This window comes from Passer domesticus, chromosome 3 (assembly GCF_036417665.1).
Source record: "Passer domesticus isolate bPasDom1 chromosome 3, bPasDom1.hap1, whole genome shotgun sequence".
Taxonomy (NCBI): domain Eukaryota; kingdom Metazoa; phylum Chordata; class Aves; order Passeriformes; family Passeridae; genus Passer; species Passer domesticus.
Window position 1 is genome coordinate 44486348 of NC_087476.1, and position 25382 is coordinate 44511729.

General features: G+C 40.1%; 1 protein-coding gene across 2 annotated transcripts; it reads right to left on the bottom strand.

Annotated features, from left to right (window-relative positions):
- Positions 1-1443: 1443 nt before the first annotated feature.
- RTN4IP1 (reticulon 4 interacting protein 1) lies at positions 1444-25373 on the bottom strand. Of its 2 annotated transcripts, XR_010358562.1 has the most exons (10): positions 25047-25373; positions 23726-23877; positions 22584-22652; positions 22227-22351; positions 16880-16928; positions 15232-15368; positions 12980-13163; positions 11548-11640; positions 9788-9895; positions 1444-1577 (listed from the first exon to the last, which is right to left on the bottom strand). XR_010358562.1 is itself a non-coding variant. In XM_064412839.1 (9 exons), exons 1-9 carry the CDS (start codon positions 25291-25293, stop codon positions 1461-1463), a joined length of 1173 nt encoding a protein of 390 aa, XP_064268909.1. In that variant the 5' UTR covers positions 25294-25373; the 3' UTR covers positions 1444-1460. The 2 variants fall into 2 exon arrangements, 1 of the variants encoding a protein (XP_064268909.1); XM_064412839.1 differs by lacking the exon at positions 9788-9895.
- Positions 25374-25382: the final 9 nt, after the last annotated feature.

A 25382-nucleotide genomic window follows, 5' to 3' on the forward strand; every position in this document is an offset into this window, starting at 1 on the left:
ACAAGCTGCTCTGAGGAGCATCCAGGCCTTTGTATTGCATAGTAAATCTGTTTAAAATTAACATTTTCATTACTATTGTATTGCCTCAAAGGATACTGGTGCTTTTGCTATTAGCACCCTAGAGGAAGTGCCTTACTGATTTTCTTCCTTTTGTAAAGTTGCACCGAAGTTTTGTTGCTCTGAAATGTGCTGCTTTTAGTCCTTAATAGAAAATATGATGTTACTGGTTCCAAACAGTGGTACTTTGTCATATTGATGTGCTCTTGCTATATATAATATAGCATTTTACAAATAAATATAAGTTAGGTAACGTTTTAATTGAAATTCTTTTTAAAGGTAGAAAAGTGACATTTTATGATTAGTTTTGCTTTCATCTTGTGCCCATCTCTGTCCATAATTCCTCTCTGACAGCCAGCCCCGGAGGAGTGAACACGGTGTGGAATAGTGCAGGCTCTGAGGAATGGGTGATTCTTCTATACAAGAAGAATCTTCTGCACATGTTTGTACACATACTTGTATAAACATTTGTGCACAGAGCCACTATTCACACAGCTGCAAACTTCTGTCCCCTGGTGGAAGCGGTGCATGACATGGTTTGTGCATCACCACAGCTGCACTGCAGTAAATAGACACCTCTCACTTAACAAGTTGCCACTTTCCTTCAATCCACCTGCATAATTGCAGGGGAGGTTACTCCATAGCCCATGTCTGGCAAAATGGCAAATTGAGAAACAGCCCACCAGACACAAACACCCCCTCCAGCGCTTCACCAGCACTGATGAGACACAGCAGCAACAGGGACACAAAATTGTGTCTACCCTGCCTGCACAAACACTGCAGTCAGCTAAATCTGAGCCAGGAGTTGGGCAATTAGAATAATTATCAGTTACAGATTGATTTTGTTCCATGCTTCTATTTAGATTAGCTATGTCATGAGAGAGTTGCCCTAACAAGATCAAAGTATTGGTCTTGAGACAGTGATGTGACCATTTAGTTCTAAGAAGGAAATAGCTTGAGTAATAATCTGCATTAGCTTGGGTAATAATCTGCATTAGCAAAGGTAAACAGAAGTAGGAAAACCAAGGAAAAACAGCACAGGTTTCATGTAGACAGGTAGATAGGAATGTGCCTCACCATTTCAGGACTTACACCCGAAAAATGAAACCTCCAAGATATATAAAAGGAAAATGCTGCAGACTGTTCCTTGTATCCTAAGAGTGAGGGGTGTTCTGCAAAAGCCACAACTACATTTTTAACATGGTTTTCAGGTAGAAATGCTTAAGAGACATTAGTATGTCTTGTCTGCTTTTTAACAGGAAGCATATGAAGGAATCTGAGGCTTTTCTAAAATATGAGTTACAAGTTATGCATCCTGTATGAGCTTTTAAAAAATAAACACTCACTACATACCAATTCATGTTCAAGGACTGACTGCAGGCAGAGTAATGATTAGAGATACTTTATTGTCTACTAATTACATTGATCACTGTTTTTCCACGTGCATGTCCTCCTTCCAACTTCAGAAAGGCCTCTGGAACTTCAGAAAATGGGAAGACTTCATCAATAACTGGTTGAATCTACAGAATAAGGAAAATGTGTCACTATATTAGGAATAAAGTATTAAGTAATGTATCACCCTCACACTTTAAAACTGTATGAAGAAGGGGGGGAGATTTCTTTGTGGTATTTAGGACAGAACTTGCCATGTAGCCACTGGCTTTTAAGATTTTTCAGGGATACCTCTGCATCCAGAAGAAGGTTTTCTGCTGCTCTTTGTCCATGTTTTGAAACACCTCTACTAGCATAGTTTGGAGCTCTTATCTGGGGTCTCTCCCACTAATGTCACCACATAAGGCTCTTCTTATAACTTCTACATCCTTTCAAAAACTACACTGTGGTTTAACTTTTCGTTGTCCACAATGATACACTTACAGAAAGAACATGTTTTTTCTCTCTTATTTCTCAACTTGTTTTCTATTTAAACTCAAGAATTCTCACAATGTCATATATTTTAAAGATACCTACAAATCTGAAGCCTGTCTGCATCAGTACATGGCTCAGTACCCTCAAAAGACCACAAATGAAGTACAAAAAAAAATGCCCACCAATGTTTGCTGCTGAATCATGTAGCTACACTTGAATATTCAGCCACTGTGTATTCCAGGAGGCATAAATCATTATGAAGCCCAGCTTGCATCAACTGCTATTTTGACATTAATTTTGTAGAGTGGCCTTCTGGATTGTTTTAGACTCATTTCTAACAACTGTGAAACTACTTATTCACCCTCCCCATTATTAACTAAGGAGCCTGAAACCCCTATAAGCATTTTCTTTAGATATCATAGTGTACCAACAGAAGCAGAAGAAATTCCAGCTCTTCTGAAAAAATATTTGTCACTGCTGGTCCAAAGGAAGAGGTTATTTTCTACTGTCAAGTTCTGAGTCAGCATTCCAAATGCCAAAAAAGAAAATTGTCTACAGAAGTACCTTTCACACCTCCTTCCAAAGATCTGCCTACCCTGAGGTTGGTCCTTTTCCTTGGATCCTGTAACACCAGCCCTGTGCATGTCCTTGCACTGATCCTAATCCTCTTAGCAGAGGAAAAAACAACCAGTAGATGAGTCTGCAGCTAGCACATGCAGTGATGAAGATTTGAAGTACCAAAGATCCAAACACATTATTTACAGTGCTAGAAGAAGATCCTTTTCACTTGTGTCAGGGAAAAAGTATCTTCTGCATTTTCTTTGTAGCTGTGAGCATGCACCCTCTCTTGTTGAATAAGCCAGAACTGGTAATTTAATCTTTCCTAGCAACAGAGCCAACCACCTAGCTCCCTCCCCAGCAACACAATAAATGCTCTCTGATAGCTGTCTGTGCTCAGGGAGGTCCTTTTCTTAGGTCTCCTAATTTCCTCTTAATTTATACACTGTGCCTTACTTTGATGTCCACTCCTTGCACTTAAATAACTACTGGCTTTGCTTGTATGATAACAGGAATCCAAGACAGCAGTACTCTAACTTGCACCACATCAATCACTAGATTTTCCTTTTTATTTTGTCAAAGCTTAGCCATAGTGTGAAACTTTACATTTCAGAACATCAGGAATTATTCTCCTCCAAAGAATGCATTAGAATTTGCAGACAAATCACTTTGAGAGCAACTGTGCAAAAAAATAAAGTCACCAAATCACTAAGTGCCTCAAAGTTGCCATGCAGCAAGGTACAAGGCTTTTGTACCAAGGCAATTTTTTTCTCTTGCCTGCCTGGACAGTGTCTGTAAACCAACCCCTAGCAAAGTGAGCAGCAACACACAGCAGAGGAGCCACAACGATAGCCCAGCTGTGGAAGAAATGTGGGGTATAAATGATCATGTTCAAGACAAACTCATATCTGGTCAGCATTCAGCACAGAATGGAAATGTTGTCTTGGACATGAACAAAGTCAGAGACATGGACTCAAGGCAGCAAAAACACTGAATTAGACAATGGTTTGGGGTAAACTGAGCATGAGTGCAGCTGCTGTGACCATCAGCAGGAGGAACGTGCTGCTGAGCACTACTGACTGTTTTGAGGAAGACTAACCCTTGCTTTCATAGCAGATGCTGGGGAAAACACAGTTCAGGAATTTTGTTGAGCCAAGCACTTGTACAGTACTTATTGTTAGTGGCAGTTGTGTATAAAGCTGTGCTTCAATTAAGAGGGAAAAAAGAGATAGAGAAACCCAGCCTGCTGGTGCATGGATACAGATGACCCTGACAAGGCAACAGGCTAGGAGGAGAGGAAAAGTATTCAGGGAAGAAAGCAGAGCAGCAGCACATGGGATGTGAAGTGCAAGGGATTCCAGGGAAAGGCAGAAGTTAATTTCAGACACGTGCAGCAACTGAGAAAACATGAACAAGACACTTCACTGTTCTGCTAATCCACAGTCCCTTACTCTAGGTTACAATTTATAACTCTGACAGAGTAAGACATGTTACATCCTCAGCCTGTTGGGTAGAGTTTAAAACACTGCACTTGAAAAGTGGTGACACAGTGATTCAGAGGAGCCCTGCATTCAGCCTCACAGTTCAAAACACCGTGTGTATTTCAGCTACCACATGCTCAATGCCCATCTGCTACATTGATGCAACCTCTAGCTTCATTTAAATGCTGGCTTTAGGCAGAGCTATAGAGAGACATGAATACCAAACTGATGATCCTGGCAATCTAGAGCATTAAACATTTTATCTGGCTGGCTGGACAGTCCCATTGTTTGAATAACCCTGAAAGGGCTGACCATGTTGCAGCACAGTGATTCACTCAGCCTTTACCATAATCCACTGACTAAGATAAAATTTCTTCCTGTGAACAGACAAACAAGTAGGGGAGCGTCTGCTGTTTGTTGAATGTGTGATAATAAATGGAGATTAACTGGATAATAAAAACATTGCCTATTTACAGCCACGCATCAGTTCCTTGCCAGAGGACACCTATTTGTTCAGGGAAAAGGGATTAAACTAAAGTCTGGGAGAGAAAGGATTACACATACCCACATTGAAATGTTTATCTGAAAACAGATTGGGCCTGAAAGGTATTTTCTTCCTCTTCATTCTCTCCAATGCAGGACATACTATAGAAATGAATCTCAGCTCTCTTGCAATGAACTCATGTGTTTGGAAAAATAAAAAGAGTAACTGCTGATGCTGATTAAGGCTATCCTACACACATCACAGAGGGCTGTCCCAGCCACTCCAGCTCTGAATGCAGTAGGCAGTGAACAGCACTGGCAGGAGTTGGCTGGTTAGCAGGAACACACTCCTGCTCCTGGCAAATTCAGGCTCACCCTTGGAGGTCCCACTTTCTGCGGTGGCAAGAACACAGTTTTAGGTTATCAGGAAGGGACAAGTGGGAAAACATGAAAGGAATGGAGACCGCTTCAACCCTCACAGTAGCAACAAGTGACTCCAGTAGGTGTGGAGCTTTTTCCTGCCACTGGAGGGAGAGCGAGAGCCTTGAACTCAGGAGTGCGAGCCTAGTTCGGAGCGCAGGAGGACACAAGTGCCGTGTCTCAAAGGACAGTGACAGTGCACTGGCTCTCTTCCAGGTCTGCAAAGGATGGCCGTGTGAGAGCTGCCGGGCAGCCTTGCTTGGGAGAGTGCCTGCCTCCCCCCTTCCTAGGCCTTGGTGAGGCTGCTCAGGCACCACCCTCCAGGAAAGGAACGTGCACATGCACAGAACAAAACCAGACATCAAAGTCCTCCCGAGGGCTTGCCGTAATGGAAAAGACCTGCCTGCTGATTTGACTAGTTGAGTTAAAAGACAAAGGCCATCTTCCTCGAGAAATTACCACCGAGCCTAAATGCAGTCCATCAGCACAAATGCAGAGCTTCATGGTCTCCTTTGGTCTTCAGGGAGTTTCTCATCAATGTCAACAAGAATCATGAAATCATTAAAAAGAACAGTCCTTGTCCTGGAACTAAACAATTAGTTATCCATTTGTTACTTTATTGTCATCCTATGGGGAAAAAAGATGCTGTTTTGGGACACTCCTACTTTAGCTGAGCATCTTCTCTGCTGTACTCCTGTTCCATGCTCCTTGGATCCTAATCTCACTCCTGTCTTCATTTTTTCTTCCCCTTAAAATGGCATGCAACAATGTATGCCGAGCCTCATATTGCTTGCCAACAAGGTCAACAAGGGATAGGGTCAGCCCCTCATATGAAGAGAAAGAATGAAGTCCCTACCTTCTGCAACAGCTGGTCACATCTTGTACAGGTAGCTTTGCAAATGCACAGTACCAGCATAGAATTGTAGCATGGTTTGGGTTGGAAAGGACCTTTAAAGACCATTCAGTCCAACTCCCCCTGCCATAGGCAGGGACACTTTCCACTAGACCAGACTGCTCAGAGCCCCATCTTTGAATGTGTTGTAAAAACCTTTCCTTGCTGTGTTTTTTATTGACTTGTATTTCAGAGAATATTCACTTTCATCCATGAGCACATGAAAAGACAGCATGTACATGATATTTCTGTCCCAAATACCTAAGAGAAGTAAAACTGATCAAACAATGCACCCATAACAAAAATGGTGCTGCGGTGGTTAAGACATGGGAATGGAAGGCAAGTGTTCCAGGGTCTAATCCCACAACCTCTTACCAACTGTATTATCAGGCCTTATATGTTTCATTAATAAGCCAAAGTACATTCTTTTATATCAAATCTCTAACAGCAGCCCACAGAAGATTATATATAATCATGTACAATTATTAAAATGCTAGAAGAAAAATCCCAGTTAAGAAGGCTATCAGGGTACAGTGCAGAGTGTAGAAAAGGCTTTAACAAACAAGAGATTTTTATTAGCCCTGGCAGAATGGCTTCTACAATAAAGAGCAGTAAGAAACTGGGATAAGCTCAGAACTGCAATGTGTGCCAGCCTAGCCCAAGCTTAAAGCAGTAGAAATAAGGAAGATGCTAGATGTAGTTACATACTGGACAATGCTAAAAACTGTTAACTAAAGGAAAGTGCAATTAATCTCTTCTAGAATCCCTGGTAAGGCACATTCTTGGTAGTTGTCCTGATATTTATGCTGGTAATTAAAGTAATCTAGGTCAATGTATACTTAAGGCAGAACCAACTTTGGTACAGTTAAATATAAATACGTATTTACATATGAAAGCATATAATATGTAGAGATTAGAAGATTAGTCCTGCATGATCCACATCTTCCCAGTCTCAGCAAACTAAACTCACAGCAGACAAGGGCTGCCTTGTCTGCACTTTACCCCTGCACTAGGCACAATTCCCTCCTACACCAGGAGGTTAGAGCTCAGAACACCAGGACTGACTTACCACACAATTTACAATTACATCAGCTTAAGGGAACACATCTGATTAAATGCCTGGCAGATGATGATGCTTTTTTTCCAGACCTCATTGTGGTGAAAGTGAATTTACATATTGAAACCCTATTTCCCCACAGTATACAAAATTTCCATTGGTGCCCTTCACAGATACATCTCACACACAGCTCAGCACATAAGCAAGCTACCACGTCCTGGAGGAAAAGGAGCCAGGTATGTTTTAATGAAAATCACAGTGGCTTGTTGTTGGTGGCTGTGACAAAATGCAGATAGAGGTTCTTTTTGGAAGAGAAAGGGCTGAACAGAGCTTTTGGCAACTCCTCCTTGGTCAACATCTCTGTCTCTAGCCAACCAACCTGGCAAACAAATGCATTGCAACAGGAAAACACAAAATTAAAAGAAAAAAAAAAAAGAAAAAGGTGCAAGCTTTGCAATTTAGCATGAAGAAAGATGGTCATCAGAACAAGCATGAGTGACTAAAGAGAGTGGGAAGAAGGACTGACCTCTAGTTAATTGAGACATTTAAGTGTAGAAACCCCTTAGGTACCCTATTGCCTTTTTTCAGAGAGACTAAAGCAGATACCACACAAGGGCAAGTTCTCAGGTACCTTAGGATACCTTAGCACAGTCATAAAGTCTGGAATTACTGTAGAGAAGGCCACATCTATAGATGTCATGTTTGGAGAACATTCAAGGACTCAAGTGTTGCATTCACTGTCTGATATTCATACAGCTGAGAGAAATGCAACAATATGGAAATAAGGGCCACAGAAAAAGTTATTTGCAGAACTGTAACAAGATGAATTGGAAGCAAATCAACACACAGGCTAGGATACAGAGTCCAGAAGCTGTGATGACCTAATGGCCATCCAAACACCTCAGAACTCATGGCATGTCAAAGTGGATGACCATATCCATTCATTTGTGTTATTTACTTCCTGAATAGGAAAGACCAGGAACAGAAGACAGTTCAATTCCTCATCTTAACAAGGTATCTCAAAACAAATCACCAAAGGTGAATAAAGGGCATTAGCCCTCATTAGTAGATCAAGAAATTATGGTAGCAAAAGGTTTTGTGATTTGTTCAGCATTGCACAAGAAGGCAGCAGCAGGGCCAAAGAATAGTCAGCATCCTGCCCTCTAAACCATAGCAGCAAGAGCTAAGTCCAAAGCACCTAGTACCTTCAGCAAAATGCATAATCAACACTACTCACAAATTACATTAATATAGGCAGGCAGTTGTTCTTCCTATGGGTGCCTGTGCTGGAACATCTATCTAAAAAGCAAATATCAGAGGAAATTATCTATTCATTTCATGATTGGAGACTCTGTTTGCCGTTTAGCCTTCCTTCTGCAATAACAACTTTCATTCAAGAGCCCATCTGATGGAACAATGCTCTGAAGGAAAGTGCATTAAGTCACCAGAAACACTGCACACACACACTTGTACTGCATTTAAATAGCACTGAATTAAAATGAAAATGTCACATTGCTGTTGGGCTGCATGTTAACCCACATCCTATTATGGTCCTGCAGGAACACACAACATACTCAGTGCTCCTGCTTTTGACACTAAGGAGTCTTCTGAGCCTGCTTTCCTCCACCAGGCTTTAAAAAAGGTGAAGTAACTGCTCAGTTATGAGTTAGAGGCTTCTACCAAGCCTTAAATACTTACATGAACTTGCCCTGTTTTCAGCAAGGACTATATGATATGTCCTTAGGAGGAAAATGCTGGGCAAGCAGCAAAAACCAAAACTGTCAATGTTAAATCCACAACACTGACCACAAATACACCAAATTAATTCCTAACTAGACTTTCAGTGATGATGCTTCACTGAACCACTGAACAGTGTGCCAGCAGATCTGTGTCTTGAATTAAGGGTTCTGTTGATTTCAGCTGTCTTAAGATGAGAATTGTAATTCACCAGGAACATTCTACCATGGAAAGAGACAGAGCTTCTGACATGGGCTTCGTCAACTCATTTGGTGGAGCCCACATTAAGCCATTCCTTACTGGGTCACAATTAACTGCTGCAATTCAAAACACAACAGGGATTCTCCAGCAGTTTAGAAAAAGCCAGTCTCTAAAATTTGTCAAGGAAATACTGGGTTTTCTCCATGCCCATAATTATTGCAGCAGCCTTCCAGCCCCTCAGTCTTGCAATAGTTTCTTTGCAAGATGTCCATCTGCAAGGCAGAGAAAACAGCTTGTAAACTGAAAATGGTTCTGCAATTCCCAGATCTGACTGATGTGCAGGCAAATTACACAAGGAAAATTATTCTCTGTCCTTTTACTACCAACTCATCAAATCCTCTCCTTCATTTCACCATTATGAAAAGGCTGTTAAAAGAACTCCTCCTCAGAGCTGACATTTTGCAAATCTCTATTCCTTGCTGCAAAGATTATCCAGGTGAAAACCAAGTAACCTTAAACAAAATTGCTTATTCTTCATCCACTGAAGGTTTGAGAATCCTTTTGGCTTTCACAAAGGAAGATGATTAACTCATCAGAACTAAAAATCTCTGTTGGTACAGAAGGACTGTAAGGAGAAACACTGTCAAATCAAAATTATCTGTAAATGTTTCAGAGGTATGCTCTTCAATGCTTCACTTACTGTAACATCTCTTTAAACCACCATCTCTTTTTAATTTCTTACATTTAATCCCCCCATATAATTTTTTCCTGAAAAAAAGCCTCTCATTTTCAGGAGCTCTCTAACTACTCTCTTACTCACTTCATACAATCTCAAAATTAAGATGCCTTTAACAGAAAATACTTAAATGGAAAAAAATCCCTGCATTACTCAAAAATATTCACTCAAAGGTAACAACTTCAACTACAGGAGCTCAGTTTGCTGGCTTCCCCAAGCTTCTTGATACACTTCATTGCTTTCTGCTTTTTTAATTTCTCCTTTATTCTTTCCTATCCAAACACAAACATTTCACTTACTTATAGGAAATTGTGGTACAATTTCTCCAGTGATTCTCTCCTGCCTTTTTTCCCCAAACACCTACTCTTCTGAATGGATGGTCTGTTCCTTTACGAGAACTCTTGTGTCTAAACAAGAAAGGTCATAGTCTTATTAATATCTGTCTAAATGGAACACAACTGAGTCTTATAAAATCGTGATGACAGCTCAGATGTTTACAACATTGCACAAAATAGAGTAAAATGCTGCTAGAATAATGACTCTGCAGACAGTCTGACATTAGGACCTGTTTTTGCACAGAGAATAAAAGACCAAGCAAACATCTTTGTCCTCACGATCAACTTACAAGCAGAAGTACATCAGGACATTCATGTATGTATGACGTACATTTTAAGTGGCATTGCAATTCACCTGTCCAGGTTATTAAGCAAAGAACACCGATTAAGCCCTATCTCTATTGCATAAACAGCTGTTTCCCAAGAGGCTTTCATGAGCATAGTCTGCATTTGTTTTGCATACAAGGTAGAAGCAGAACACAAAACAAATTGCAACGGGCCGAGAACAGGACAAATGGTGAGAACAAAGACAAGGGCATTTCTTTTTTCTTAGATTTTCTTATAATTTAGCAGTGTGACTGAATGCAATTACAAGATGAGGACCTTCTACAGCTTCTTTCTTGACCACAGATTATGCCTACAGCACTGGACATAATGCAAAGCAGAGAATTTTTTATTCTGAACAGCAGCACTGAGGTGGCAAAACAGAAGCAATCAGGTCTTCAGTACAAGAGCAGTTTATTGACTCTTTTCCAAACTCTGGAACATATTGCATACTCAAAAAGGGGAATCAACACTCAAGACTTTGAGAGATCTAAATTTTACTAATAAGCACAAATTTTGAGCACAAGATGGCAGTTCACATACTGGAATTACCAGCAGTCATGACAGACTCTGCTTACTCTTCTGCTTATCTACCACACAGAAGGATTTACAGCAGTTGTCCATATTATCTACTCTTGGATAATTTCATGTTGCCAAAATTCCCAAAGAGGACACTGCTGGGGCCTACATCACCACACAATCCAAAACATAGGAAATCAACTGTTCACTCTCACAATATATTTTGTAACAAGCTTATAAACCTGAAATGATCACAAAAGCAGATTTTATCTGTCTTGGCTTTTCCCCCCCAAGTCCACTAATATTCCCCAGAAGCTTATGAATGCTCACAATATTCCAAGTCCCTGCACTGAATTAGCACAAACATCAGAATCTGCAGTATTGAAACAACGAAAAACAAGATTCTTGTCACCACTCTGCAATGGAGATCATGTATTACCTGCAATAACCAGAATATTCTAGTTCTGTGCCCAACCACCCAGGCTAAGCAATTTTGCCTATGCAGATACACAGCCATGTTTATTCTGCCCAAATGAACCAAGTGAGACCTCTTAAAACGTAGTTTTCATGTAGAGTTCATATTAAATTATTCCCACTGGCAAAAATAAACAATCATTGGATATTACTCCTTGTAACTTTGTAAGCTTTGTGTTCTTTAAAAGTACACTCAAGAAGGAGAAGGCAGAAGAGTCTTAAGTATTATGAGCTCCTAAATTCCATGCAAAAGGCAGAAGTTAGAAACTGGAACAAGTTGATTTTTAACATGTTTTCCTTACCATGATTCTCCCAACATTTTATTTCTCAACAGTGAACTACACCATTTTTGAGTCCAAGCAGCATCTCTTTCAGCACAGATACCCCAGTAACCATTACTGACATACCTTTCCAGAATCAACCAGTTCTGCTATTTCATCCAAACTTGGCCCACTTGGCATGAAAAATGCCCACCGATAATGGACTCCTTTAAGGAGGTGCTGCAAGAAAGATCACAAATCTATTAAAATATCATGAGAGCAAACTGAAACGGGAACTAAAATTAATGACAGAATCTCTGAAGAAGTAACTTAAGAAAAAGACATGGAAATTATATCCTAGTATCTGCAAAAAATGGCACCTAAGCATGTGAATTAAATGTACAGACAAGGATGCTGTGTTACCACAACAGGGTCAGGGTGAATTGTGTGTCCAATTGCACAAGTCAGCCAGTAGAGAAAAACAATTACCTTGTCTCTGCAGCTAGAAACAGCATTATTTATTACATAAGAGAGAAATGGTGTTACGTGTTCATGTACACTCAAAACAGAGGTGAAATAAACCCAGCAATGTGACATTTAGAACCTTCCACTTCAGTATCAGTGACTTCATTTCCCACCATAATATCTGCCACAGTCATCACTGTCCAACAACAGATGGCAGCTCACACGAAAAGCATTTGGGAAGATCTCACACAAGTCAAGAGCATCTCATTGAGTAAGTCACTGCAGGAAAAAAGTCATCATCTGCCAAAGAGAGATGATTTTTATATATGGTATAGAAGCCTCTTCATCATGGAAACATGCACACTGAGAAATAATATTACATTATTTCTTCTCCCCCTTTTCATTTTGTCTTTGGGCTTTCTTGAGAAGTTACTGCTGCAGGACTTAAAATCCTATTCAGCCAAGCCTTTGCAGGAATACCATAGCAACTGCTTGAAAAGCATTCATTTGGAGAGCAAGTACACAAGCATAGGGAAGAAAGAGAAAAGTTCTAAAAAGCCCCACTGATCTGGCCACTGGCAGAATGTTTTAAGATCCACTTATGAAAACTAGAAAAATCAGTATCACCATCTAGACACATGAACATGAAAGAGATGAAAGACTTCCTAGCCACCCTCCACCAGGCTTATTACTCTCTGGTGCTGGAACAGGATGAAGAGAATCAGTCATAGAACAATGTTCTGAGAAAGCCTGAGCAGCCTAAAGCAAGTAACAAAACTGCCCTCACTTCAGTGAGGCAGGGATTAGCTGTGTTTACTATGAAACCCTGGCTGTCAGCAGGACTCACTAGGGAGGCCATATGGAAAAGGCCACAATGGAAAGCACAATAAGGAATCAAACTTCAAAGCTCCCCAAACTACTACATACACCCAGGAGCACCACCCCAACACATTTCTTTTCAGTGCAAGAAAGAAAGAAAGAATAGTATACTTAATGACATATGAGGACAATGCAACAGCTGCCTCTCCATGAGCTCTGTGACTGACATCCAAGCCATGGAAGTAGTCACTAAAGTACTACAAAATATGAAAGTACATAGGATTTTGTCAAATACCTTTAGAGTTTTGGAACCAACAGTGACTCCTGTTTGCAACATGCCATCAGCCACTCCAAGTCTGTCCATATTGATCAGGAAAGGTGTCACTAAAGTAACATATGTTGCTCCTGACCATTTCTTCAAGAGATCTAGTGCCCACTTCTCAGTGGATCCACCAACATTATCTAGGATAAAATCAAACCTGCAGACATATAAAGAACGGGTTTAAAATCTTGATATGGGAAAAATAACTTCACCGTAATTAAGCTAATTAATAGCAGAAATCAGCTATAGTTCACATTTTTACATGTCACTGCAATGTAAAAATAATCAGCCTGCAAGATAGCAGCAAGAAAGTCCCAAGACTTCAGCAAAGTCCCAGCTTAATGTACAATGGGATTTAAATTTACAGGTTACTGCCTATTCACTGTGCAGCAGACACAAGCTATTTAAAAAGTACACTTAAATCCCAAAAAGCAAACTTAGATATACAACTACATTCTGTACTTGCTTAAAGCCTTCTAGAGCTCTATCTCTTCAGCCCTCCCACGGAGACTATTGAACAGTCTTGAGGTCTAGCACTGAACAATATGGTATGTACATGTAAAAACCAGTCTGGACTCATGCCCTCAACTAGGAACAGCTCTTGCACATGCTGTACTCAACAAAAGCCAGTTCCAGTGGCTAAAATTACGTAAACAAATTATTCTACTAACTCTTATTTCCTCACATCTTTTCCGTGACCCAGTTCTCAGCTTCAATTCTCCAAGTTTTTTTTGACCTCCATATTTATTTAGGGGCCATTTTACCTCTCCTGACAGCTCTTTTCTTCACATCTACCTATTTAACATTGAACCTGACAATGCAAAAGATCTAAAACCTTGCCCCCATGGAATGGGTATATGCAGCCTCTGGCAAAAAGCCACAGTTTCAGTGCTCCTTCTCATTATACCAGCATGTGAGCCTGTAAAGGCTGAATAGGGCAGTAGGGAGCCATGCACCTGTTCTGTTAAATGCACAACTCATTCTCATCTGTAAATTTCCAGCAATCTCCAGATTGCAATAGATACGTACATACACATATCTCTAATCTAAATCATCTACAAATATGAGAGAAAATAATTTATACAAATTAAATAGAAAGGTCATTATTTCTCTAGAATGATGGTTTTCCTGCCTGTCTTCCAAGAGTGTGATTTCATGTTTAAAGTTCAGTTTATGTAACAGTTAGCTGCCAACAAGACAAGATCATGAAAACTAATGCTCTGGAAAGAGTAGCTGACTGTGGGTTCTGAAGAGTCAGTACAATTGCACAGGGGAGGGAAGTAGGAACACCCACTCAGTAGAGCTCACTGATCAGCCTACTTCCATCAATTAACTGCACCCCAGGACACTCTTGTTGATGTCTTAGAAAGGGTCAATCACTAGAATGGGTATTTAGCATTTAAAGTGGTCATAAAGGCAAATTTTGCACCAACTGCAAAGTCCATCCTGCTGTACAGACAGTGTCACTGCCCTCTCAACTGCCCTCAGCCTGCCGACAATCACACTGCAGTAAAAGGGCACATGGCTTCCTAGCACAGTTACCAGTAAAATTCTTCCACAGATCAAGCAGCTTCTATTTCCCCTCCCAGAAAGTTCGCTCAATCTAGCTAAAAAGAGCAGTGTAAATACCATATTCAAATACAAGTCACAGTAGACTACGTTTAAACAGATGGAAAGATGACAAAAGCAAAAAATACTTCTGTTCTAGAGAAAAAGGCTAGTTTAAACATAGCTGCTGTGACAAGATAAATGTGATTGTTTTTCAGAGGTAGCTGTATGCAATGTTACAGAATAGAAATTTACTCCCCATTGCGTTGCACGGTGGCAAGTCACTGCTCCTTCATGATCTAGTTCTTTCCTCTACAAGATCAAGTTTATGTTTACCAGCTTCGCTCAGGATTTCAGAGATTTATTTCAAGGTATTCATGCACTGTATATTCTCCAAGATACTTGGATGGAAGCTACAAAACTGTTCATATTACAGTCACTGAAGAGAAGCACATGGAAGTGAGCTTGTCTCCCAATTAACTGGCTTAGAGTTACAATAAAATTTGTGCTGGGCATGCTCACTTTCAAGCTGCATTCAAAAAGGTGAATCTTCTATACAAAATAATACTTTAGAAACAGGGGGAAAAATTTAGGGAGTTCTGATAGAGTCAAGCAATCAAAAGGCAGAAGGTCTGACCACCAGCTCCTTCATTAAAGCACTCACAAAAAACACTCACAAGGGTAATGTTTTAAGCTGCTCTTCCAGATTTCCAGATTTATAATCAATCACATCATCTGCTCCAAGCTTTTTCACCAGTGTGCTGGCATCATGAGAGCAAACTGCTGTCACGTGAGCATCCCAGGCCTTCATTAGCTAAAAACAAATATAAAAAAAAAAGTCCAAAGATTAAAATTTAGTGAAATACTGAGAATGACTTAAAAAGCCAAAGTCTCATTATATTTATATAACAAATGAGCACCTTCAATAGGGACTGGGGAGACTGTTCCAATACAGGATAATTTGCCACAAATCCCACAGACAAAATAATGGCTAGAATTTATCAATATTTAAGGTAGTTGTGGGGAGGGAGGAGATGGTGTGAAGGAAAGAGTGTGGGGTTTTGTTAATGCCACTGAAAGATACCGGGTCTCATGAAAAATAAGGCTCTCAGTTTGCCATCTGTATGTTTAGTCTACCAGCTAAACATACACCAAGAGATACTGTCCAAGTTGCCAATCAACCAAACTGGCACCAGATGTACCATTAAATATTATTAAATATGCCCTTTAAGTATTTCATATTACTACAAATAGGTTAAGTACTAGTAAAAAGAAAAAGAAGGAAGTCATCTCTGATTTATCACAGGGACAGTATCAGGTTATCTTCTACTCCAAAAGCTACAGCAAAATAAAGGACTTTTGCTAGTTATTTATCTCATTTTGCATTTCATTTTTTTTTTCATTCACAGTAACACTTTTTACATTTATTCCAGGTTAATTATCTTAGTTTATCTAAGACTGATCAGTTACAAATTGTACCTAGCCAGTGGTACTTTCTGGTACTGAAAGTCACCTGAAAGATCACAGATCAGGCAAATAGTATGCGACAAAAAAAAAAATCTGCTGTAAACCTCTTTAAAACCACTGTGCTTATGGCATAGTAACACAGAAAGCAGTGATGCAATTACCCAACTTCTGTATTTTTTTTATAATCTTGAGAGAAAAATTTTTCAGCATGAGATGATAGTAATTAGAATCAAAACTCCCAAATTAACTGAGAGCATGAAGGAGGATGTTCCACAACTAACAAAGCAACAAAAGAGCATGTTGACTTTCCAAAGTTTAGAGCTACTGGAACAGACAGACAAAAGGGCAGTAGGGCAAAGACAGTGAGGGAAAGTAAATCTAAGCCTCTGTGCTTTACAGCCACTGCACACAAAAGCCTGATGGCCTCTCACATCATTTGACCAGCTACAGCAGTTGTGGTAGGTGACATTCGCCATCAGTTTTCCTACTCATACACCAAGTTCTGCTCATATTTAGAGCACAGAGCTGAATGAAAGATAATGAGAACAGCCTACACATTTCAAGTTACACCAATTTCCTGCACCCAAATTGTGAAATGTGATCTTATATACAACTCCTTTCTTTGAAAGTCCCTGCTTCCTACTTTAAAATAATCAACATAATAAACGAAAAGCAATAAATCTGAAAATACTTTACTTTTGGAAATATCAATAATCGCAATCAGGCAGACTGATCTTGCTATTAATCTTGCTATACATAGAGCTTGCTATTTCTTTATTCCTTCTCTCAATTCCCTTTTGGGTTTTTTTCATACTGAAACGCTTGAAGATTCATCCTGGGCATGCTGGATAATATTACCTGTACAGCAAATGTACCAACTCCTCCTGAAGCTCCTAATATTAATATTCTGTAAGAGAAAATTAAAATATATTTAATAGTTCTTTAAATAAACTCTGGAGTAACTATGTATTCTAACGTTTCTTATACATCTCTGACGCTGAATTATTTTTAGCAAAAGCTTGGTTTTGTCAATCAATGTTATTCAAGAGTGGTTAACTGTTCCGATAGCCAAAAATGTGACTTAACATTGCTGATCATGTGTCCTGTGCCAAAAGCATTATCTCAGCACAGCCAAAGAGACTTCCTCATAGGTGCTTTTCTCTAAATGCAGGCAGTGAAGCTGACAGGTAGTAGCATTTAGATCACTCAAAGCCCCTGCACCTGTCCTCACTTTCCCAACCATAATTGTTTTGTTTGGGAGAAAATCACCTAAGAGCCCTTCCCGTCTCCCAGACTCCACTGTCCCATCTCCTAAAGAAAAAAAATACAATTCACCAGCATTTTATACAAATTGGTTCCATCTAAGAGAAAAAGTAGTTTAGTATCACATAATTTAAGGAGACCGTGAACCGCAGAACATATGGAACATAATTTTCCCATACTGCATAATGTTTATTTAAAAGACAAAATTACAGTGAAGTACCCTAACGAGTTTAATTTCTACTAAATTAAGATGGGTGTATTTTTCTTTAGGAAAAAAAGCAGTAGAATTTTTCTAGTTCCTTCCAGTACATCTCAACAAGACCCTGTAAATGCCAGCTTGCGGGAACTGGCACACAAGCAAGAAAATGACAGAGTATATGGCCAAATTGTTAGCAATTGAGAGTTCATTTTAACTGATAACCCTAAATTAAAAAAAAAATACAAGTTAACTTGTGTGACAACCTTACTGCTAGAAGCCTAATCACTGTTCAAAAATTTCATCCAAAACTTTATTAAATTACTAAATATCAGAAAGTGAATTAGTAAGAAAACCTTGCAGCTCAAGTTGCAAACAGTGCTTTGGATCCATTTGCTAATTCTAGGACAAAAAGATCCAAGATGAAGTCCTGGCATAGGATTGGGGAACATCATGTTTCTCAGAGCTTCTGTTTGCCAGAAAAATCTCAGAATCTTCAGAAGTTGGTGAAATTCCTGTTTTAAATCTCACAGTAAAAGATGTTGAAGGAAATTGCTTTTTACAGTACAAAACTGTACTATACAATCTGGAGTCTCAGTTTACAAAAGTTCTTTGAAGCAGCCTAAGAGACTTGGCTTTGGTCACACTATCCATTTTAAAATGCTCTTTTTGTAAGTGATCAGATTCTGCTCCCTCCCATTTCACTGATCCAAGCTGCAAAATTCAGATTAAGAATATGAAACCACAATACTACAAAGCCTGCAGCTTTTAAATCTGCCAAGATGTACTTATCCTCAGAACCAGGCTTCTAACAACGGATGCCTGGAGCAACATGCATATTTCAACTTCAGTATACTCAAAAATGCTCTGGGATCCTACACTCAAGGTATTGGGTTAAACCCATCTTTATCCTTACAAAGGACAGTTACAATTAAATTCTTTCAAAAAAAACCCTTTTCAAAACACCTTTACAATTGCTCTCCTTAGTTAAAGGGCATTTCTTCCTCAACATATTTGGAGGAAAGCTGTCATCTTAAAATGTACAATTTGCTCAAAGGATTTAGGTAACATTTTCAGTTTGGGGAGTAGCTTGGCCATGACATTTTTTTTAGCCCCTTCAATAAAAGCCCTCAGGATTCCTTCAGGTAGAAGGAATACTTTCCAGATTCAGTTTGCTCCTATGTTACATGGGCTATTTTCTACCACACCTTCCAATTATTAAAACTCTCTCCATACGTTGTGACACCAAGAAAATTCTTAATTTCTGAGACAAACTACATCTGCACAGGAGATCCATGTGCAGCAGCTCAACAGCACACACAACAGCAAGACACACAAGGAACACAGGGAGTGTCTGAAGGTGCAGGACCTGTTAGAGCAGTACTGAATGACAGATGGTGGCAAGTGCCAAAGCAGGAACAGTTTTGTTTCCACTGCCTCAGGAAAACACAGCCAGGAGAAAACACATCATAGAAACTACCTGCTTTCACTGCAAGGGCATGCTCAGGAATAAGCTAATATACAAGTATTTGCACCAGGGACCCAATTAACAAATATTCTGACCTGGACAGAGATCAAGAGAACCAATTCTTTCCAAAGAACATTTGTAGCCCAGGACTTCCCCTTCTGACAGAGGCACAACATTCACCAAGCCCCCCATGGGGCTCCAGCAATTCAAATGATGATGGGGAGCAGACCTCTCCAAATAAGCTTACCATGGGATTGGAAAGTTTAGCCCATCTACCTAGGCCCTGCTTGGAGCTGTGGTGTGATCAGAAACCAGCATCAGACAGGCAGGACCTGTTTCAGCTGTGTGTGTCCCCCCACCAGAACACGTAGTGAGTGGGGAGTGGGTGTACAGATCAAGGACTAATATTTTCTCCAGATTATAAACAATTAAAAAATTTCAGCAGCTAAATTACACGCAAGCTAAAAATTGAATAAATGCAGCAATTTTATATAGTTGTAAAATTAATGTATTTATTCACTAAATGTATCAACTTTATTTAGATATAAAATTATATTTCATTTGATTATGCCAACAAAATATCCTCAACAAATTTTTTCCTAGATCAAGCAGTGTTTATCAAGAAGTTTTACAACCTACACTCAATTTGTACTTCTCAACAGATAAGATGATGAAATAACACATAGACATTGAAAATATATTTTCTTGGGGTATTATACCATTCAAATTTTCACTGTAACCGTATAAACCAGGAGTCTACATTTGGTAGCTTACATTAAGAGAATCCAGCATCTCTGCTCAGCATACATGAAAGTCTAAGATATTGCCTCTGTATTTACATAAAGACTTCTACCTAAAAGCAATGTAAGCACTTTGAATAACTTCTCAAACTGTCAGGTTTGTTTCCGTCATGCATTTTGTGAATACAGAAAGCAAGATATTTAACAGCTAGTGTTGAACAAGCAAATCCCCTTTCTACTGAAACAGGTCAGTGGCACATACGAGAAGCTCCAGGTATCCACAGAGAGTTTCAACACAACGCAGACATTTTGAACATTTAGGATTCAACATTAAGAACATTTAAGCTTCTAAAAGAATATTGACATTAATTAGAGTGGTACAGAATAAAGGCTATGGAAAAATGACTGGAATTGCAGGAGGGTTCACAAACAATGAGAGCACACTTCAGGAAACTTGTAAGAACATAACCTGTGAAAGTATGTGTAGATGGAGCAGATAATCTGTCAGATCAATGCACAGACAGACACTGGACTAACAGCAAGTGTTTCTGGTTAGCCCACGCTAACGCCTCAAGAGAGGCAAAGAGAACAATACACACCAACAGAAAAAACTCACTGCTTTTAAAATGTCTTAACATGGCACTAAAGCACCAGTGAAGGGGCTTTCATCAAGGAACACAGCTGCTCTGCCAAAATAAGACATTTTTGTGTGCACGTACACCCTTCTACAAAGCTATTTACCTACAACTACAGGAGACAAAAAGACTGACACAAAATCACACATGTAGGTAACTTCTCACCAAATATATGATCTAAAGAAATAAAGAAACACTGCATAAATTGTTGTATTTTTAAATTATTGCCCTGAGAGTTCATGGCATATAATTTTGCACAGCCTCTTCAATGCATTTTAAACACTTTCCTACAAGTACTATTTCAGGAGGAAAAAAAGGTACCATCACATAAGTCATTCACTGCTGGTTTTACCGCTGGTTCAAAATTTATAGATAGGAAATATAATATTTTTAAGTAAATTAAAAAGGGTTTTTTGCTGACAGAGTAATTAAAATTTTATTTGGAACATGAAAGTAAATATTAAATGTAAAGACACATTACAAATGCAGTTTCAGTTTTACTGTTAACAATCTAAACACTTACCTGAAGATTGGAAAGACAATTTAAATAAGGCTAGCCTATCAGTGTATCTTTAGGTTAATTCTATTTACATGTGAAAGTTAAGATAATAAAAAACTCTAAACACTGAAAATTAAAAAGTAAGGTGATCTTATATAGACTTTTATTACTAGCTGGAAGTTAATTTCAATGATGTTGCTTTGAAACTTCTTTAAATTTTGCAATTTAATCTTCTCAAAACATTGTTTATCTTTAAAAAAAACAATTACTTAATATTTTCATTATGAAGTTCACTGTGACACATGAATGACCAGTCACTCAATTGTCTTCCAGAGACATGGGTGAAAAAGTTTAATCAAAGTAGTGTCCTTTGCAACATGTTGCATTACAAAGTATCAGCCAAGATAAGAAGAGGTCAGGCATCCAGACTCCTGCTGCCCAGTAATTACTTCATGACCTAAACCTGTGATGCAGCACAGCAATTTTAACTACTGTTTTTCAACTCCCACAGTTTTACTTTTGCTCTTATTTCCATTCTGAAGATCATGCTGTCTATTTACTCAAACATCAAAGATCAAAATAACTGAAAATTTCAATTATCAGGAGAAAGACGGTATTTGCTCCAATTTTTCACTGCATTTTTCATCTGCCATTGTCAGATCAACAGACTGATAAACAAAGTCAATTTTTCTATTTGATTGGCTGCTCATCTTGTATGTTCCCCTTTTCTTGTCTGCATTCCTGACCTCTTCAAAGTTCTGGCCTGCAGGTCAAATAAGAGTCAGTCACCTGCCCATTTTTCTCTAAAAAGCTGGAAAACTGGTCTGTTCCAAATGCCCCACGCACGCAGGAAGTGAGTGGACCACATCTCTGTCCTTGAGAGGGCTTTTTGTGAGCTGCCAGTACAACTGAGAGGATATTACATTTGGCTAGCTGTCTTAACAGGCAGAAAGGCAAAGTCCTGGAGATAACATCCTCAAATTCTCTATATAGCCCATACATTAGATATACACTGGATTATGATGGATCATAGAACAGCCTGGGTTGGATGTGACCCCAAAGATCATCTAGTTCTAAATGCCCTGCTGTGCACAGGGACACCCTTCACGGGGCACGTTGCCCAGAGCTCCACCCAACCTGGCCTTAATTATTTCCACTTGTGGATGTGTGGGCACCCTCAACTTCTCTGGGTACTTTTTAGCTCTATGTAGGGACCTCATCTGAGCCTTCCTCTAAAGAAGCCTCTCTCAGCAGCTGTGTAGACAAAATCCATCATCCTCAGACAGCTGATCTTTATCAATGTCATGGTGCAACAGTCTTTATCACTGCTGGACGTGTCTTGCAAGCAGCTCATCAATATAAAAATGAAGAACTTCAGTTTTAGCACCAGAACTGTTTACTTACCTTTTCCCACTACAATTACTCTGGTTCAGTCCTCCCACTTGGTTAAGTGCAGACCACGCAGTGAGACCAACATATGGTAAGGCAGCAGCTTCTGTGTGACTGAGACACTTTGGTTTAAAAGATACCTGAAATAAAACCATTACAAAGTCACACAGCAGCTCCTATGTGACACTGAAATATTTAAAACAGCTTTACTGAATTGCAGATTGTGTATTGCACATTTTCAGCCATCTTCAAAACTAGCTGGAGCACGAATCAATCCCAACACTAAGAAATAAAGTTACTTAGATACTGAAGAAGAAAAATGCCAGTCTCTACAACTTTGAGGTTTTGTTAGCCAGAGTTTTGGAAGTTTACCTCGTTTCCACTAGCTACCACAAACTCTGACAGAGTGCCTTGTTTCCATGGGGGAATTGCTGCCCACACCTAAAACCAAACAGAAAACAAGCATCAATTTTTGTAGCTTTGCATATAATTGTACATACACAGAAGTTTCCCTCATTAAAGAAATCTTTTTTCTAATTCACAGGATGTTTTCACTGTTTATCAGAAACCAGTTTTAGCTCATTTTACACCCCAAAAAAAAAAATCACTAAACCAACTAAATGAAGGACTGGAGGGCTATGTAAATAAATTGTACCCCATTGCATTTTGTGTAAGACATAATTTTTCAACTCCTGTTGCCATCTTATTGCAAAGGTTTCGTACCTTCTCAGTGATATCTCATGGGCAGCTCCTCACAGCACTGACTTTTTCTTCTTCTCAGCACAGCCAACAAACTCCATCTCACATCTCCACCAGCCAAGCTGCTCTTTTATAACATCCCTCTTAATTGGATCCAGCTGTGGCCTATTAAGGGCAGGCTTGTTCTTAATGCTTGGTAATTAGCACAGCTGTAACTCCTTAGGGATGAGATTACCTTCACCACTATCTCCATTCTCCTACCTTCTATCTATCCACAAACTCCCCCTAAAGTACTCCCATGGCAGGAAAGCCCAGATTAGAGGGGTGAGGATGGTGCAGAACCAGAATTTGCTATGCTAAAACTGGTGAAATATGAAAGCAAACAGTATCAGTATTTGTGTGGGAACCCATGAAGTGCTTCTTGGGTTAAGCCAAAGTTCCTACTCCAAGTTACTCAAGAAAAATAAAAACAAATCCCTTCTTGTTAGAGTTCTACCTTCAATTAAAAACAAAGTGGCACTTTGAGAGTACACTTATAAAGAAACAAATTCCACTCTTGCTATGCTGCAATGGTCTAAAAACTAAAACCCAGAAGGGAAATTAACTTGCAGAAGCAAGTTTCTGAAAGACCACGAGACCATGTTTTTCAGAGAAAAAAATGAAGTGAAGGAAGTATTCTAGGAATTTACTGCCAGATAGGCCTTATTAAGAGTGCAACAGCATTAAAAAATAATTAAGAGGAGAATGAATGCTGAACATCTCATAGTATATTTTCACTATACATTTTGGGAAAAAAAATAGATTGGTGGTATCACCTCATCTCCAGGTTTGAAATAAGACACACCCAGTCCACATTCCATAACAACACCAGAGACATCTCGACCAAGCGTCAGAGGAAATTCAGTCTCGCCGGTTTTGAGCTTCAGGGGATCCCGCTTCATATTTAAGGCAGTTGCACCATAACCACCTGCAACACACGGAATCAGCCACAACATACCACACTGAGTGTTCATTTATCAACTGTGCAATTCCAATTACAAAGCAGTGCCTATAAATGCTTTCTGTTAATACTGAAGCATGCAAAAAATCAGCAGTATTTCACACTTTTACAGATTTTAGAAATAAAGAGCAAGTGTAAAAAATGATAAGGCATATCTCATAAGATGAGTAACCTGGACTTCTATTCAGTAAGCAACAGACAAATGCTGTGAAGTCAGAGAATTACCCTTCTAATAACAGTGTTCAGCCTAAAAATAGCCTGCATTTGGGCATGTATACCCACTCAAGTGTTGGACATGTCCACCTAGGGGCCCTATCATGCCAGAAAGTGTCTTAATGTGAATCCTCAGGTAGGAAATGTCCCATCACTAAACCCCCAACTATATTCAAAGATTTTTTAAAAATTCATTTATTAGAGACCCAAAACACAGATCACAGCTGTGTCAGCGGGCTTCCTGCAGATACATTTGCTTGCTCTACTGAATCTGATTTGATATGCAGGCAGTTCTACACAGGAAACAGAAGGTATTCTACTATCACAGCTTCCTTCTTGTGTCTCAAAATCTGATTAAATGTGTCAAATACAAAGAGCTGAGCAGTGAAAAAGACAGATTTCCCGGGCAGGATGACAGCACGTCTCCAGACATCAATTTAGGATAGGCATGGCAATGAACACCGCGGTTTGCCTTAGGTCACACATGCCGACTTGGCAGCAACTTGGGCCTCCAGCCCCATTCACCCCAAGGAGATGGGAAAATCCAGCATCGTTCAGGGAGAATGGAGATGGGAAAATCCAGCATCGCTCAGGGGGAATGGAGATGGGAAAATCCAGCATCACCCAGGGGGAATGCTGCTCCTTGGCCGGCCATATCTCGGTCAAGAGAGCAGCACCACGATCTCTCAATTTAAAGTTCACCCTCGCACCACACACACGCACACTCTTGTCAGTGGCTTTTTGTATCGTTCTTCCCTGAGAACCTGCAAAAAGCGGAGTTTCCAAGAGGCGGCGGTTTTCCACAGGGCTCGGGGAAACACGTGTGTGGAGGCAGCCCTGGACAGGCCGGTGTCCCGGCACCACCACAGCCGCAGCGCTGCCATCCCGCAGCCCGGCCGCGGCCGCTCGGGCTCGGCACTTACTTCTCATGCTGAGGTCGATGGGGTTCAGGCTCGCAGCGTGAACCTTAATGATGACCTCGTTCGGGAAGTGTATGATGGGGAACATCATCTCCCTGGTGAAGCGCAGCACCTCGTTGCTGCCGTACCGGTCTATGACCCAGCTGGGCATGGCGACCCGCGCCCGCGGAGAGGCGCGGAGCCCGCGGGCCGGCACCCGCCCGCTCGCCCAGCGCAGCGCCCGCCCGCCCGCCGCTCCCCACGACAGCATGGCCGGGGCAGCCGGGCCGGGCCGCGGGTTCGCGATCGGGATCGGGATCGGGATCGGGATCGGGATCGGGATCGGGCCGGATCGCTCCC